We start from the raw sequence: 15,879 nt of genomic DNA on the forward strand, positions 1-15,879 counted from the left end.
GGTATTTGACCGTGTTTTAGTCTTACCTTTTCTTGTTTGATATTTGCATTTGTTAATTGTACATTTTTATTTTTACGGTACCATTCTAGCAGTACCATTTATATAAAGCATTATATGTAATAAAATGCATTACAACAGGCCTAAATACACTGACTGGGCTAGATTGTTTTGTAAAATATAAAATCATTTAACATTTGTAATTCAGTTTGCATTTCTGCAACTTATAAACCTACTAAAATACCATTACACTGTCCACAGTGTTGCACATTTCATTGATTGACTAAAACAAAAAACACAAACACCATGCACCTCTGCCACTAGTCCATTATCTTTACTCATTTGTTTTATTCACATTAAAATAAAGGCAAAACTAAAGGCAAAACTCTCCATACATTCAGCTTCCTGCCATTCCAACATTTCTAGTCACACAAATGAGGCAGGGATTTTCAAACATAGAAAAAAAACAAAACAAAAAAAAACAAAAAAGCAGCATTATAAAAAGTAATTGTTTAGAATCAGTTGAAAATTTAACAGCCTCATAATTAAAGTAGTCCGATTAGAGGAATGAAAAAAATGAGGCAGATAAATACATTACATCAATTATACATATAATAAAACAGATGGTGCTCATAAGAGGTACAAAATAAAATATATATTATATAAATAAAAATGGGACTTAAGATTTGATTAAAATGAAAGTGTCACCAGCATATTTCAAGACATAACCTGATGCAGAACTTAAGGAACCAGTCGCTCTAGTGTTTAAATACAAGTAGTTTCATTAATAAACACTAGAATATTTGAAAAAATGTATTATAGTGTTTAAACATTTGGCCAATCAGGCCAACAGGTTCAAGAATTAAACGGTATCAGAAGATCTTTTGATATAGAGTACTTTGGTCTAGCAGGTTTTTAATTAAATCTTTGAAAGAACATACAGACACAGTGATATGTGAAATTCATTGCTTACTATACATCTTCCAGTAAACCTTGTCAGCATGTATGTTTCTAGACGTTCCAATCAGTTCTGCCAAGTTCTGCCCATGTCAAGTTAGAACAGTATGAGAAGTCTGAGGATAAAACCTAAAGAAAAAACTTTCTGTAAAGAAACCCATTTCAGTGTAAACATCAGCTTTCATGATTTGCATTGATTTTTGTCAAAGGATGTTGTTTACTGGTACTGCAAGTAATTTTTCAAAGAAAGTGGCAAGGGTAGTGATTCTATTTCTTGTAGGCGATCTCTGCCAAGAGCGAGGCGAATTGATCTTCGACACAAATCCATTAATGGAAGGGGTTCCGCTGAAAGTCAAACAGAAGAGAAAGAAATGAGTGGTTGAGTATACTAAAATGTGACATTTAGCTTGGACTCACTAGCAGCCCAGCGCAAACATTTAAATATCAAATAATTTACAGCAATAAAGCTCCTACACACATAGAAAAGCAAATAAGACAAGGTCACCAATGCCTCAGATTCCTTGGACATCTGATGAAAACTCAGATTTCTACATCTGTTCAATATCTACATAAACACACAAAGTCAAATAAAAAATATGGACAAAGATTTGATCTTTATTTAAACCATACCTTGAGACAAAGGGGATGTGATTGAAAACAAAAAAGTTGAAAATTTGACTTTGGGATAATTTATTTAGCAAAAAAACAGTGAAATTACTAGAATACATCAAGAACATGCCAGGTGTCCAAGTAAGGCTCTTCATAGGAAAAGGCAGGCTCTGCATTCAGATCTCAACCTCTTAACAACTAAAGAAACTGAACAACTCATTTTTAAAATCATTACCATGAACATGAAGAGAAAGCAATAAGCTCAACAAATCCACAAGCAAGAAGTTTACAATGCAATCCTAGCAATCACCAACACGAACAGAGATAAAATCATTAACCATAAAAATATAATGCACACATTTAGAGACTACTATAAATCCTTATATTCTATTGAGTATAAAGAAGACAACACACAATCTAATGCATTTCTGGATGCATTACAGACACCACAAATAGATAATCTTAGTGCAGAGGAATTGGATAAACCTCTGGCACTATCATAATTACTAGATGCTATAAAGTCACTTCAGAGTGGGAGCAGCAAGCCCTGATGGCTACCCTGTCAAATTTTATATGGAATTCTCCACTCGGCTAGCTCCCCTCTTATTAGCAACATTTACAGAAGCTAGAGACAATCAAATTCTACCTCAAACTTTTCACCAAGCATCAATCACTGTCTTTCCTAAACAAAGTAAGGACTTATTACAATGTGCATCATGCAGACCAATTCCACTTCTGAATAATGATGTTAAGATACTTGGAGAAAGTGCTGCCTTCGGTAATATCACAAGATCAAACTGGATTTATTAAAGGCCGACACTTAGCTTCCAATCTTCGATGCCTGTTTAATGTAATACATTCACCAGCAAAGTCAAACACCCCAGAGATGATATCGTTGGATGCAGAAAAATCATTTGATATGATTGAATGGAACTACCTTTTCACAACATTAGAGAAATTTGGGTTTCGCCCGAACATTTCTGCATGGATCAAACTACTGTATACCAATCCAGAAGCTTCAGTTTGTATTAACAACATTTGTTCAGATTACTTTAAACTAGAACGTGGTACCAGACAAAGAATGCCCCTTTGTCACCAATGCCATTTGCAAACGCCATTGAACCACTGGCAGTTCACTGTCGAAATGCTTATCAGATAAAGGGGATTATCAGAGAAGGACTTGAACAGAACATTTCTCTATATGCAGATGATGTGGTCCTGTATATATCAGACCCAGAAAATACTGTGCCTGCAGTCTTAATAACACTTACAGAATTTCAAAAGATCTCCGGTCTCAGAATTAATTTGAATAAAAGTGTGCTCTTTCCAGTGAATTCTCAAGCATACAATATTAGATTGGACACCTTCCCTTTTATCATTGCAGATCAGTTTAAATACCTAGGGGTAAATATCACAAGTAAACAAAGCTCTTTATCAACAAAATTTCACCATCTGTATGGAAACAATTAAGACAGACTTGCATAGATAATTCTTCCAGCTAGAGTGAGATGAAGGGTTGACTAACATTGTTAAGATGAATATCCTTCCTAAGCTTCTCTTTTTATTTCAAAACATTCCAATATACATCAATAAATCATTTTTTAAGCAATTAGAGTCAACCATAACTTCATTTACTTGGAACTTAAGACATCCACGTATTCAAAGAGCGACCCTACAATGACCTAAGGCAGAAGGTGGCATGGTTCTACCCAAGATTCAGTTTTATTACTGGACATCAAACATACAAGCTGTAAAAACCTGGACATAAATAGATCATAACATACACAGGCTTGGTGTGCAATACAAATTCCTGCAGAACTTCTTTATATTCCCTGCTTTGTGCCCCTATTAATGCAAGTTATCGCCAATATACTAAAAACCCAATTGTGCTCGACTCACTCAGAATATGGAACTAATGTAGAAAGCATTTTAAGATGGAGAATCTTTTATCTGTGGCACCTCTGCATGAGAACCACTTTTTTCAACCCTCACAAACATTTTTAATTTTGCAGTTTTTAATATCTGGAAAACATTTGGGATTAAATTATTTGGAGATCTTTATATAGACAACATCTTTGCATCCAAAGAACAATTACATTCCAAATTTAACTTTCCAGCAACACATTTCTTTCACTATCTTCAAATTAGAAACTTTGTTAAACTGAACCTGCCCGATTTTCCTCATCTCCCACCTTCCTCTATGATGGAAAAAATATTGCTCAGTTTCAAGGACTCCGACAGCATTTCTGCAATATATAAAATTATTTTACAGTCCCTCCCTGTCAAAGATCCAAGAGGACAGTGGGAAAATGATCTCTCACTCAACATATCAGAAAAGGAGTGGAAGGTAGCAATGCAGAGAATTCACTTGAGCCCCATATGTGCAAAGCATACAATTATTCAACTCAAAATTATATAATCGAGCACATCTGTCTCGCTTAAAAACTGTCCAAAATATTGCTGGGGCATGATCCAACCAGCGAATGCTGCAATCAAGTTCCAGCCTCACTGGGTCACATGTTTTGGGCCTGCACCAAATTAACATCATTCTGGACAAAAAATTTTTAAGTGCCTTTCAGACAGCCTTGCTATCACAATCCCTTCTAACCCATTAACATCTGTGTTTGATGCTCTTCCAGATGGGCTTAAAGTGGAGAAGGACAAAAACTGATTGCCTTTACTACACTATTAGCACACAGACTTATTTTGCTAAACTGGAAGAATCCTAACTCTCCTCTTTTAAGTCAGTGGGTAAGTGATCCATATTACTAATCGAGAATGGTAAACCGGAAGGCACGGACGCAGGTACACAGCGATGGACCCAGGAGACATAGTGCGCAGGCGCCTACAGCGTGCGTCTCATAAACCGCAAGCGAAGTCTGATCCACCGCGAACGAAGGAGTCATGGCTCAAAAACGAAAGAGCTCAACTAACGTAAATAAGACATGAAGTAACAACGCGCCTATAGCTAACGACTACCAACATAGACACACACTGCACTGCACCCCAGAGTCAAACGGAAGACACTACGGAGTCCGCAAAGATAGTACGGAAAGCGCGAGAAAGTACGAAAGGCGCAGGCGCCTACAACGCGCTTCTGAACTAAACGTCCACACTACACAGCATGGTCCGGGTAATGAGAATAAACGAACTCTCCGTATTAAACGTACGGCATCCTCACACGTCCAAACCATATAGCATATGTGAATCACAGTACAGTGATGCATTATTAACAGTACAACCACAGAAAACGCTCCGTATTAACAGTAAATGCAATTATCCATATTACTAACAGTAGACAACAGATAACTAATGGAGTCACGGTCATCGCTCCAAAACGATCCAGCTCAACTAACAGAGCTACAAAAACGAGCCCGCACGGATAAAAAAAAAAAAAATAAAACGTAGGCGCCTACAACGTGCGTCTGAAACCGCAGAAGCAAAACTGTCTCGGCTCCAAAACCAAACAGCTCGACTAACGGAGCTACAAAAACGAGCCCACATGGACAAATACAATGAACGTAGGCACCTACAACGCGCATCTGAAACTGCGGAAGCAAAGCAGGCACGGGTTCAAAACGAAAGACCACAACTGACGGAGATACAAAAACGAGCCCGCCTGGATAAAAACATTGAATGCAGGCGCCTACAACGCGCTTCTCAAACAACGCAACCAAAGGAGTCACGGCTCCAAAATGAAACATCTCAACAAACGGACATACAGAAACGAGCCCACCTGAATAAAATTAATGAACGCAGGCGCCTACAACGCACCTCTCAAACAGCAGAGGCAATAGATAAACAGCAAAGAAAGGAATGACAAACAGCCGCTAAACAATTCCACCAATTAGCTGACAACGTCCACTATTAATGAACATTCATTAAGATTAATGAATATCATTTGCTGTCATTGTCATTCACTTAACTTCCCTGAAGAAACAACTGGCAATACAACTAATGAGTTTACACGTTGTTGTCAAAAGGGTCAGGTTAGACTGCCTCCTTTAGATGAATATCCTGAATATCTACGGAAGCTTCCAACTTACAATGTACCCGAAAGTAAAAACTTTATGGACTGCATTAGATCCTACAATAGTTTATTTGCTTTTGCATCTACCGGGGTAAATATCAGGCCACCAGCTGGCAATGGCCCATACTGCTTTCGCGTATGTGGACAAATATTACATTGGATTGGAACAGTGCACCCTGAGCCAAATCACGAATGCAAATATGCACAGATCTACGTGTTAGATCCAGATGACGCAATCTATCAACGAATGAACCTTCCTGAAAACAAGCAATGCACAGAGCCTGTTAACGAGAAACGTCGCTGAAGTCATAGAGTTTGGTGTTCATCGGACATTAAAGTTAAAGTTGTAGATACTCCATACCAAGGAAAACTCATTCAAGGACAACACACCATCTTTACTACAAATGTTACGTATAAAGAAATATTCCAATAAATCTTTCTAATGTGCCATGCTATGGGTTCTTTACTTCCTTTGTTCGTCATCTACACCTTTACACTCCAATATATCTCATTCATACATCAATGTATTTCGGGTTACCCAACACCAGGGGTTGGCGAGCGAAGCAAGCAGGGGGCGGAGCCCCCTAGTGCTTTATACTATTTGAAATTGGAAAAAAATCTAATTCTCAGTTAGAGGATCTGTGCAGAACTTTTTCAAAACCTGGCAGGATCTAATCAATAATAATTTTAGAATAAGCTCTTAAAGCACTGAGGAAGCAGATTCTCTTCCCATTTCGTTCTCTTCTCCATTTATCTTTATTCGCCTATTAAACTCATCAATTTATTTTTACTAGCTTTAAGTTTTACTCTGTTGGCCATGCTCTTTTTCTCAGGGGTGGGGGTTGATTTGTTTGCAATCCTATTTTTTGTAAAAATTGATCTATTTGTATGGAATGATTACAATAAAATAAAAAAAAAATACAACATATGCCATCTATGCCTGTGGAAAAAGTATATTCAAGTATACCCTTGGCACGATTGCTCGTATTGCTTTCTTTGGCAGAAAAACTCAAGCAGACATTTCTTATAATGGTCGAACAGTCTCCGTTATTGGCTGGGAGAAAGTTTTTCCCTAATCCTCAAGGTAGCATTTTTTCCGCTGTGGAATGTTTGAGGGGTGTCTTGCTTACACAAAACGTTTCATATGCTCCACAGCACCTCAATAGGATTCAGATCCAGGTTTTGAGTTGGCCATTCGAGAACCAATTTTCTTCCTTTTCAGATATTTCTTGATGGATTTATCTATACTGTGTCTTTAAGGCCATCATCAGAAGTTTGGAGGTCAACCAGAAGTGGACCTTACAATATGACATATAGTGTCTCAATATCCTTAAGCACCCTCTTGTACAAAACCATGTGCTGCCTTGGAAAGGCAAACAGTGTACCTAAATATCTCAGCCATCTTGCACTGTTGCTGTTCTCAGTAATCCTTTCTGTCATACATTTTCACCTGCACCAGTAATTTCAGAAACAGTTTCTATCCACAGTTGGTTACGCATGGTCACAGAACAATTATTGCAACATAAAAACTCTGTATACAAATATAACTGGCTAGTATATCTTGTAGATAACTACATGTGTATTTGCGAATATTGTATTGTCACTGTTCTAAAAACACATTCAAGAATCATTGTACTGTGTGCATTATATAATGAAACTTGAAAAATGTGTGATTTTCAAACAGAATATAGTTCCTATACCCTCCAACTTTGTGGGAATAAATTATTCTTGTCCGCTTGGCAAATAAAAAATGTTATATTAACAGTACATGATCCTTTTTAGATTACAAAAATTAATCAAGATAAAAAAACATTCTAGAAGAAAATGAAATGCAGGTAAAAACTGAAGACTTAACAAAAAAGCTTTGTGAGCAATTATTCATATTACGAATAAACATGCACCTCAACTATGAGGGTAAATGGCCTACTGTAGTTTATATTTCTTAAGCATTACATTTTTGAAAGAAGTGGCTATAAAAGACAGTAAAATCTGTTTTAGAGTCACAAGGTAAAAAATTGTTGGCTGCAATGGACAATGATGAGTAGCAGGTCATTTAGACACTTGGCTGATAAATTATGTCAGAAATATTGAATTATTATAATCTGAATTTAGTGCAGACATGAGGTTTTTGTGCAAATACTTAGTATGTGTTTATTTCCAGTAAATGACTACCTGTACTACATACAAGCATACCCAAAAAAATATACCTATTTTATTTAGGTCATTCCTCGGTTTGTATTTTCCACCATTCAATGTTTAAAATATAAGTTTGGCATCATGGATATATAGAAAAGTAAAGCTACTAAACCAAAAAAAAAAACCTGAGGTTTCTGCAACAAAGATTCTGAGAAATTTTATTAAAAGCAGAATTCATTGCATTAATAACTGTTCTAAAATGGAGGGGTCCAAAAATGGAATTACTAGTCAAGGCGCGACATATTTAAGAAGGAAACTAGTCATGCATAAGTATAAGACTTTTTGGCCAGAAATAAGTCAGAAGGAATGAAGGCAGACTTCTGTGATTAGTCATTGATTCTAATCATGTGTCAGTTTTACTTTATATACTTGCAAAACCAATAGACTAAATTTGCAAGATAAAAGCAAACACTTGCTAGACAGTTTTTCAGTTTTGTAACAGGGCATGGCTACCTGATTTAGTTTACTTTCTCTTTGTGGATGTTAAAGAAACCATAATTTCTATGTCTTGGAAAAGAAAATCACCAAGCTGTTATTCACAAAAAACTGCTAGCAACCTAGACTTCATATTTCATCCTATTTCTTCACAGAAACTACCTTAATTAATTGTTGATGGTTCCGCATAAATAAATATTTACTACAAGTACCAATAACATCCCACTCTGAGCAACTCACTCACTCTCCTTTCTAGCCACCAGCTAAGAAAAGAACATTTCGTCACAGATGGCCAGCTGTTTCTTTCTTGTCCTTAATAGACAACAGATGGCCCAAAAAAAAAAAAAAAAAAATCTTGTAATCAGCCACCAAGCTCAAACTGATAAAACAAAGCTTTTATACCACCTGCAATGATCACAGACGCAGGCCTTTAGCAAATTGACGAGAATGTAGGGAAAAAAATTAAACAAAAAGCTAAAGGTCCATCTGTCAACTTTTATATTCAAACTGCACTGAAACAAAATGACTGAAATGTAACAGGAATACATTAATCAGATGTCAGATGTGGTGGACTTGCGTGCAACAGTAAGAAAGATGTAGAATGGCCTAAATGGACAGTCAACATACTTAATCAGTATTTTGAAATAAATAGTACTGAAGCCACTCTAAACTGTATATCAAATGAACATCTAGCTACATCTACAGAAAATACCAAGATATTAGGGCTGGGTATCCGCACTGATGTTCAGATTCAATATCAATTTTAGCTTAACTGAATTAGCATGCACTGATATATTTTAAGTGTTGGCTTTTTTAAAGATTACTTTACTATGCATACAGAACATCATATTAAATGTGACTAATTTCAGTAACACTTTATTTGAAGGGTGCGGCTTCATAACATTCAACTCATTCAAAATTCACCATAATGTAAACTAGTATATGTATCGCCGCATCAGAGTCCACACATAAGGGGGAGCTCCTTGTTTTAATACAATGCAAGGGCATCATCTTGCATATAATAATATAAAATCAAATATTGCTTTTTAAATAATAAATGATATTCAATAACCTATTCATGTTATTCGTCTCCATGTAGATACACTTCAATAAGGAAATAAATATGACTAACAGTTTAGGTGGACATTTAATTCTGAATTAGTCGAAATTAAGGATACTGCGGGAACACTAGTGTCTTTCTATAATTCTTCAGTTGCTTACTTGTAGCAGTCACATTAAAACACAGTGTTGAAAATGTGCACTTACAGTCCTCAGACAAAAAGGAAGCATTTTAAAATGAGGATCTAGAGCTGCTGCTTGTTGACAATGGCACTGAATGAATGTAACAAAAGAAAAAAAGAACTGGCCATCGTGACTGAACACACTGCTATTATGGAGCTACTTCAAGCTGGCTGATTTGAGCACACACTCACTTTTGTATTACATGCTTCTCTGAAAATTCCAACAATTGCCCACTTGTTTTGTTAGATGAGGTGTGTTGCAAACATTTTTTTAAAAAGTAGCAGTAACCCAGCCATGTACTTATATTAAAACATTTACTGGACGTAGCAAAATGCAAACTTGTGATTTATGCAGTCACGCAATGGAACAGTGCATTGGAAATGTTAAGAGAGGTTTTTAGAACAGTGAGTCACTCAGCAGCTCTGCATATAGCCAGCAACAAATCCACAACTATGGCCCAGTCATTTTTAATGTGTGGTTATCTCGTAGGAATCTGCTGCCGTGGACTTTCAGTTGTTCACACGTGTCAAAAATGCTGATTTCAATTAAAGAGGATACACCATTATATGTTATAAAGTAAAGTGCTCTTCCTATAGAAAGCCTTAACAGGCACATTAGTGATCTCTACTGGAATTGATGGCAAAAACAAATAGCAAAAATATACATATAGAAATTTAGTTTTAAATGAAAAAACATCAAAAAAAAAATGATAATTTTTACCCAGGCCTACTAGACAGAAGTCAGAATAATAACATGAAATTGACAGAAGCTCTTTAGATTTGAATTTATAGCCAGAATGAGACAGAATGCAACAGGACAAGTAGTTATTAATCTGAAGAACTTGTACAAACTAGGACATCTTTCAACTTTCACAGAATCACTGTACTTTCATAAAGATTTTGTGCAAGACAGCAACACTTTTCAGTCAATTTTATTATGCATTTCCTGGTGAGCATCAGACACATCTTCAAAAAGAACTGAATAATTCATCAGTCCATTTTTTTTTAATCAAATGATTTGAATGTGGAAACAGAATCTACACTTAAATCATTACAGAATGGGCTCTTTAAATCACTACAAGCACAAGTCAGATGACCCATGTTGTCATAAGGGGTATGCACTAAAATTCTGAGCTTGCCAATGTGGCAGCTTTTCAAATAGGCTGCCAATTCCGGATAAGAATTTAAAAACAACAAAGAACCAAGAAAGGTTTAGTAGTCCAGGAATGAGGCTGTCATGATATTTTCCCCCCAGAGGAAACTGTTAATGCCTGCATTCCTATAACTTAATAGATCATAGATAAAAGTAGTAGTGCAACCAAGAAATAATGTACAGTATATTCCACGATAAAATGATGCAAGAAAAACTGGAAGTTTACACAAGCAATCACCCTTTCAATAGGTCGAATGAGAACCATACCAAAGCAAGCTTATGAAATTGAGACTTAGCTGTACAAGTCTTGCTTGAATAAGTCAAAACGCCCAATCGGTTCCAAAAAAAAAAAACCACACACACACAGTGTTTCTAGTTAACTCAATATGGGCTCAGGAAATTCACAATTATATGGACACTCGTGATATTCAAGCAGTCTCGAGAAGAGATTGTTGAGAACATCAATAACAGCTCAGAAAGCATGGAGGAGAGTGTAAAATCTGCAGATCGAGTACCTGTGACTAAGAGTGAAGCAGATGGCATGCATGGTATATTACAAAAAAGCTTGAAGAAGTTTACAGTTTTATTTAATGGTTATAAAACAGATGACCATATAGCAGAAAACAGTTGAGGTGTTTCAGCAGCTGAACAAAAAGTAATATTTGATCTATAACACACACACAAAAAAAAAAGACTGATGATCTTGTACATTACAGTTGTCAAATGAAAATGTTAGTGGCGTTTTTCAAACTAAAAAAACAAACAAACAAAAAAAAAAATTCTTCTGAATTGCCCAGCATGACTGTAAACATACTAATTTGTGAATATCGGCCTTCAAGAACCTACAACAATTATATATTCAGTAGCAATGTGAGTGATGTAAACTCACTTGGCAAAAGATTAAAAATTATACATTATATACAAAAACATACTTCAGAATTTAGTAGAATATACATTTAAGAGTACAAGCATTGACCACTTAAGACACTAAAAAGAAAGGTATAGCTTCTGCCACTGGTAGAATGGGGCGCAGCTTTGAGTGAAGCTCCTAAAGAGTATTTGTCCTGATCAGCATGCTTGATTGCACAAGACTAGCCATATACATCAACACCATTTGGAGATGCTATTACTCACACAGGTGAAGTTTAGCATTTGGCAAACCTAAACATTATCTAGTGTCAATGATCAAACTATGTATAAGCGCGCCTCTGCACGATGTCTAGAAAACTGTTTTAGAGCAAGGGATACTCCGCAAACCTTTCCTAACATCAGTTTCTTTCCAAGATTTTGCCAATACTAAATACATCACAAGCAGCACACACTAATGTTATTTGTGCACTAGTCTGGCATTTGCTGCGGAGAGCCTACTTATCAATGCATGGCTTAAACTAACTGCATATCAAGTTGGTGTTTACAAATCTATAGTCAAGAAATGCCACGTCAAAAAGTCAGTACAATTTGCTTTAGTTTCCTGTTCATGACGTGCACCATTTTTCCCTTAAGTATATATTTAATATGTTTTGAGCATACAACTGAATAAAATTGTGGATTATGCAATACTACTAAATGCAAGATTGGTCTCTTTCCACCCAACAGACATATTTCATATCCTTAGACACTGTGCAGCATGGTGTCACTCTTAGCTTTCATTGTACAGGAAAACATGATTAAGATTTCTCGACCATAACTACAAAGTACAGTAAGCAACATAAACAAAGAAAAAAAAATTTGGATGGAGTATTCCTTTAAATTTAAAGAATACTCTAAAACTTCAACATTTTAATATGCTAAACAACAACAAAAAAAAATTTATGAACTATCAAGACAACATTCTGCTAAGCTACTGCTGCATTTACCATCTGACTTCATGGAGCTACCAGTTATATCACCTTACCAGTTCAGTGTGTTCACACAGGTTTCAGGTCAGACCTTTCTGAGAAACATGAGGTTGCTGTTGATTTGTTACTTGGCCAGCCAAAAGAAAAAACTATTTTTCATAGAAAAAGGAGAACTAAAAAAAGGTATTAAAACGTGTTAACCAAAAAACTTGTAAGATTCATGTGTTCTCTCCGAATTGGACAATTTGGAATTCCAAATTCATAGGGCGTTCATAAGGAATTTCTAACTCACTCTTATTTACTATCAGCTTAGGAGAAGACACTTACTTGCCTTGACTTGCTCTAATGCTCACTGGTGGAACTGAAACCAAATGAAGTAAGCCCTGATTTCTTGATTTAAGCAAGATTTACTTGGTAAGTGTGCGTCATGGAATTTTCCACAAGACTAGTTTTTGTTTTTTTTAAATCACTACACTCTAGCACAGATTAAAAAAAAAAAAAAAAAAAAAAAAGCACCATGTTCAATCAAGAACATAGAAAGGAGCATTTTTTTTATATGGTACTTTCAGTATGCAGCCCTGTAAAGTAATATACAAAACATTAAATTTACATTTCCTCATAAAATTAGACATTAAAACATAAGTTATTTACAAAAAAACTGCATATAATTGCAAAACAAACTTTTAAAAAAGGTGAAGATTAATAATTGATGTTATAGCTCCATCTTGTACAGTAGACCACAGTGCTGTTTTGACAAGGGGGTCCAAGCAGAATACAAACCAATTAGCCCATTAATCACCATTTCTGCATAAGAAATGCTTACAGTTTGTGTGCAGCCTCTTTTTAAAAGTTTTGTTCTATTCAATTTAAAAGAAAAAAAAAAAAAAAAAATCAACTTTGTAAATTCCTAATCAATGCAAGACAGCCCAACAGGAGCCCGCAAAAATGAATGTTACATTCAGATCACAGCCAGTTTTATATTAAACTTTCAAAGATGCCATGTACAAAAATGATATGTCATACAGGTTGATAAGCATTTAAATGGTAAGAAGCATATATGAACATTAGCATGTATAAATAGGTATCTCTTCAGAATCATCTGTGTATCTATAATAATAAAAGGCAAAGCCCTCACTGACTGACTGACTGACTCACTGACTCACTCATCACTAATTCTCCAACTTCCCGTGTAGGTGGAAGGCTGAAATTTGGCAGGCTCATTCCTTACAGCTTACTTACAAAAGTTAGGCAGTTTTCATTTCAAAATTATACGCGTAATGGTCATAACTGGAACCTCTTTTTTGTCCATATACTGTAATGGTAGGCAGCAAGATGGCCGTAGGAGACCGAGTTGCGTGTCGCGTCATCACGCCTCCCACGTAATCACGTGAACTGACTGTGAACTCAGTACGTAGAAAAGAAGGAGGAGCCCCAAAGAGCACAGAAGAAAACATTCATTACACAATTGACAAGGCAGCGAAACAATAAGAAGCGAGTGAGTGACGCATACAAGCATCTTCATAAGACACGAGGTATAAAAAAGCACGGTGTAAACCGTAAGTCTAAATTAACTTTATAGAACCGCTCCCGCTGCCGTTTGCAATACCATATTCGCGAGATACAAGTTTAATGAGAAGACACGAGGTATAAAAAAGCACGGTGTAAACCGTAACCTTAACTTTATAGAAACGCTCCCGCTGCCGTTTGCAATGCCATATTCGCGAGATACAAGTTTAATGAGAAGACACGAGGTATAAACGAGAGTTTGCATCACTTTGTAACAGAGTTAAAATTGCTGTAGCGAGAAACTTTTAACTGCCGGGTCTTAGCTAACATTAAATAAACCCGTGGACATCGCAACATCACACAAGACAGTGGCTCACGTGAAGTGACTGAACGCAGCAGGAGTGATCTCTTCCATGAATCAAACCTGTTCAAAAAACACATTACACAATTGATAAGGTAGGAAAAGAATATGAAACAAGGCACGGTATAAACCGTAACTTTAAGTTTATAGAAACGCTGCCGTTTGCAATACCATATTCGCCACTGCGAAGCGCGGTGATTTTGCTATATATATTAAACTATTTCAACCATTGTATGATCTGCTTCTCGCAACTGAAAGAGGGCACCGTGGCAGAAGTTAGCCGACTTGCTCACCAACCACAAGCGTTACCTGGTAGGTAACCACCCATACAATCACATTGTGAATCAGACTACGAATGCCTGCAATGTAATTACCCCGATCTATATGCTGTCAAATGAACGAACCTCACGCCGTGGCACAACGTTAGGGGCTTCGCCTCTACGTCCGAGGATCGATTCCCGTAAGGGAGTGCAGTGACTGTGTACTCCTGATTAGCCCACAATTACGGCGAAACACGTGTCGCATACTATGCATCTTCAAAGCACGGTGTAAACAGTAAGTTTAAATTGAGTTTATAGAAACGTTCCCGCTGCCGTTTGCAATACCATATTAGATGACTTTGTAACAGAGTTAAAATTGCTGGAGCGATAAATTTTTAACTGCCGGGTCATGTCGCGTGTTCTTGGGTAGGTACACCAAAAAATGTATACATTTATGCATGTAATGGGCAAACAAAAAATGTACTATACCCGAAAGCACTACAGTAGTACTCAATGTATCTTTACTTCTTAAATGTTAATGTTTTACTGTTTAATAATTTATACGCTTCTTATATGTTATTCAGATTCTTTTATCAAAATACCAGTAACAGCGCACTGCACGATAACGTGGAGTGAATACACTTGACATGACCATTCATAGTATTTATCCTCTCTCTGTACGTTTACCATTCGTTTGCTCAGAGGTTGATGAGCTTGCTGCTTAATGAGCAGCTCTTGACCCTAGCGTCCCGCTGCTTCTCTTCTTTCGTCGGCATCTTTACCCGTTAAAACTGATTTTTTTTTTAAACTTAGTATGTTTTCTTTAATTTTTCAGTTAAGCTGGCACTTAACTCTTCAATCTGCCTCAAGAATGATTAGCGAAGGTGGTAGACAATGAAAACGTCAGCCGTACGCATCCGCCACGCACGCACTGGTGCGCGCAGCTGTGAGTTCATTCTACAATAAAATAAAATAAAGATAAAAAGAGTAATAACTTGCAGCACCGCTATTCAATTACACTTGCCTAACGCCTCTCCTAAGGGGAAATACTGTGGGATCTGGGCATCCGTCAAAGCAGCAATCACAAGCCCGATTAGAAAGCGGGAAGCTGTGATTTGTCCTCTCCCTCCCATGTAACAATCGCAGCCCGTGTTGCAACGCACTATGTATGTATATGTATATATGTGTATGTGTGTGTATATGTATGTGTATATATATATGTATTCATATGTGTGGGAAAGCGAATAGTAGACGTGACGTAGTATCTGTGTACCAAATTTCAAGTCAATAGGTGAA

At 36.5% G+C, this 15,879-nt stretch overlaps 1 protein-coding gene across 1 annotated transcript in view; it reads right to left on the reverse strand.

The window, feature by feature from the left end:
* Window positions 1–323: 323 nt before the first annotated feature.
* The window catches only part of LOC114646277 (SPRY domain-containing SOCS box protein 4-like), a 69,531-nt gene continuing 53,975 nt past the window's right edge, over window positions 324–15,879 (reverse strand). The window contains exon 2 of the mRNA XM_028794397.2: window positions 324–1,299. Coding sequence (XP_028650230.1) covers window positions 1,172–1,299 — 128 coding nt within the window. The 3' untranslated portion in view covers window positions 324–1,171. The remainder of the gene's footprint in view (window positions 1,300–15,879) is intronic.

This window comes from Erpetoichthys calabaricus, chromosome 2, assembly GCF_900747795.2.
Source record: "Erpetoichthys calabaricus chromosome 2, fErpCal1.3, whole genome shotgun sequence".
In the NCBI taxonomy this organism is placed as follows: Eukaryota; Metazoa; Chordata; class Cladistia; order Polypteriformes; family Polypteridae; genus Erpetoichthys; species Erpetoichthys calabaricus.